Raw genomic sequence first — 1,793 nt, 5'->3', positions numbered from 1 at the left:
TTCAAACATACATAATAATTCCATATTCCCCTATAGGTTATACAGGCTATTGCACCAATGTTGTCTTAACCTAGAAGTGTGTCTATAACAGCTTTTCAGAGGACTGACTAGGGCTTCAAATATATGGTTCTCTGACTTGTCCAGACGACACATACTAAAACTAAACATCAGTTGTCGTAAGCGTGCCTCACAGGTTGGCGCTCTAGTGGACACAAACAACTGACTGGCACTGTTCCACCTAGGGACACAAAGCAGCAGCCTCATTGCATCATGGTATGCTACCGTGAGCCTCTGCATACTCTTCTGCTCATAGTTAGACCACAGTTGAGAAGTATATAACGGTGTGATATATGGGTTTTAAACAAAGAGCACTTTACAGAGTCAGATGGAAATAATAATGATAAAGAGAGCAAGGAGAGATAAAGGAGTCTGATGCAAAATGAATGTCAAAGAGGGGAAAAAGGAAGAAGATAAAGAAGGGAGGAGGTCAGTCTTACCCTTGTACTGTCAGTGTGCTGCCCGTAGAGGGGGAGGAGGGAGGCGTGGCTGCCTCTTTAATCATCCCTGTAGGTGAGCTGTGGGAGGGGGGAGACGTGGACGGGACAGCCAAACTCACCGCCACGCCCTCTTCTGTATCTCCTTGAAAACCACAAAATGAAATGAACATTCTCGCATCGGCAACTAATTTAGTTTGGGATGTGTGTTGAAACTATTTCCAAACACTCACCAGTTGGAGAAGGACCAGACTCGATAAGACCAACCTTCACCACCTGGAAAACAAGAAGTCAGCAAAATGTCTAAATGATCAGCCATAGCCTACCAATTCTTCTTTCTTTTGCAATCTACTGCAATAGGAGCTCAAATCTTACCCCTATAAAAGGAATAAATTTCTGGTAAGAGTCTTCATCTCGCCTGGAAATGGAGAGGACAGAGAGTATTAGTAAAAGCATGCACAGTAAATGCTATGGTTTGTGTTCGTGTGGCGTTTCTACTCACGTCCTGTGTTTGCAGGTCAGCATGGCCTCAGCGATAGGCAGCTGGTGTGTAACTGTGGCTCCACTAATGTACTGGGAGATTCTTGCCGCTACATCCAACTGATCTGGAGATGAGAGGGGAGAAGTTTGTGTGTTTGTGTTCAGCATTTATCCCCACGGAGGTTTGCATGTGTTTATCCGTACGACGGGTGTTACCTGTCTGTGGCGGCTCAGAGCGGCTGAACACGTCTCTCCACGCCCCGTCCAGAAAGGAGGAGCTGTAGCGGTTGTCAAGGGCGCCGAGGTGCTTGGCAACCGGGTGGGAGCCTGATGGAGGAAAAGATGGAGTGAAAGTGAAGGGACGAAAAAGAAAGTGGACGGTACTGGGCAACAACTAAAAACACAAAAAAGTGTTAATAAAGTGAAGTCAGCTTTATTTTATGAGGTGCAACTGAGACACAGTGACGAGATATAACTTCTCTCTAAACTAAATCAGCATGCACACACGTGTGCATTGAAGTCTGGGAAATAAAAGAGCAGAGGTTTGTCGCTGCACAGACACGTCTCCCCAAAACAAGAAAACCTTGCTGCAGCATGACTCTGCAAAAGCTGCTTAATCACCAAGGAAACACTTTGCAGGCTGTCTTACCCAGAGGCACGACCAGGAAGCGCATGTGGTTGAGCCAGTCGGACGTCTTGCTGGCGAGCTGAGTGACAAAGAACTGCAGGATGGCTCCTAGGTAACTCTGGCTGCCCACCGCCGCCACTTTCACCGCTCTGGGCATGGACGAGTTACAGTTACAGCTACAGGAACAGAGG

General features: G+C 47.0%; 1 protein-coding gene across 2 annotated transcripts in view; it reads right to left on the bottom strand.

The window, feature by feature from the left end:
- Nucleotides 1–1,793, bottom strand: part of pacs1 (phosphofurin acidic cluster sorting protein 1) — a 60,497-nt gene that overhangs the window by 6,600 nt on the left and 52,104 nt on the right. For both annotated transcript variants that reach the window (XM_032499301.1, XM_032499302.1), the window contains exons 16-21: nucleotides 1,624–1,778; nucleotides 1,191–1,301; nucleotides 997–1,099; nucleotides 870–912; nucleotides 728–770; nucleotides 498–639 (exon numbers count right to left, since the gene is read on the bottom strand). In XM_032499301.1, the coding sequence (XP_032355192.1) occupies nucleotides 498–639; nucleotides 728–770; nucleotides 870–912; nucleotides 997–1,099; nucleotides 1,191–1,301; nucleotides 1,624–1,778 (597 nt within the window). The remainder of the gene's footprint in view (nucleotides 1–497; nucleotides 640–727; nucleotides 771–869; nucleotides 913–996; nucleotides 1,100–1,190; nucleotides 1,302–1,623; nucleotides 1,779–1,793) is intronic.

The sequence above is a fragment of the Etheostoma spectabile genome, chromosome 19 (assembly GCF_008692095.1).
Source record: "Etheostoma spectabile isolate EspeVRDwgs_2016 chromosome 19, UIUC_Espe_1.0, whole genome shotgun sequence".
Classification (NCBI taxonomy): domain Eukaryota; kingdom Metazoa; phylum Chordata; class Actinopteri; order Perciformes; family Percidae; genus Etheostoma; species Etheostoma spectabile.
This window is presented reverse-complemented; position numbering and strand designations above follow the sequence as displayed.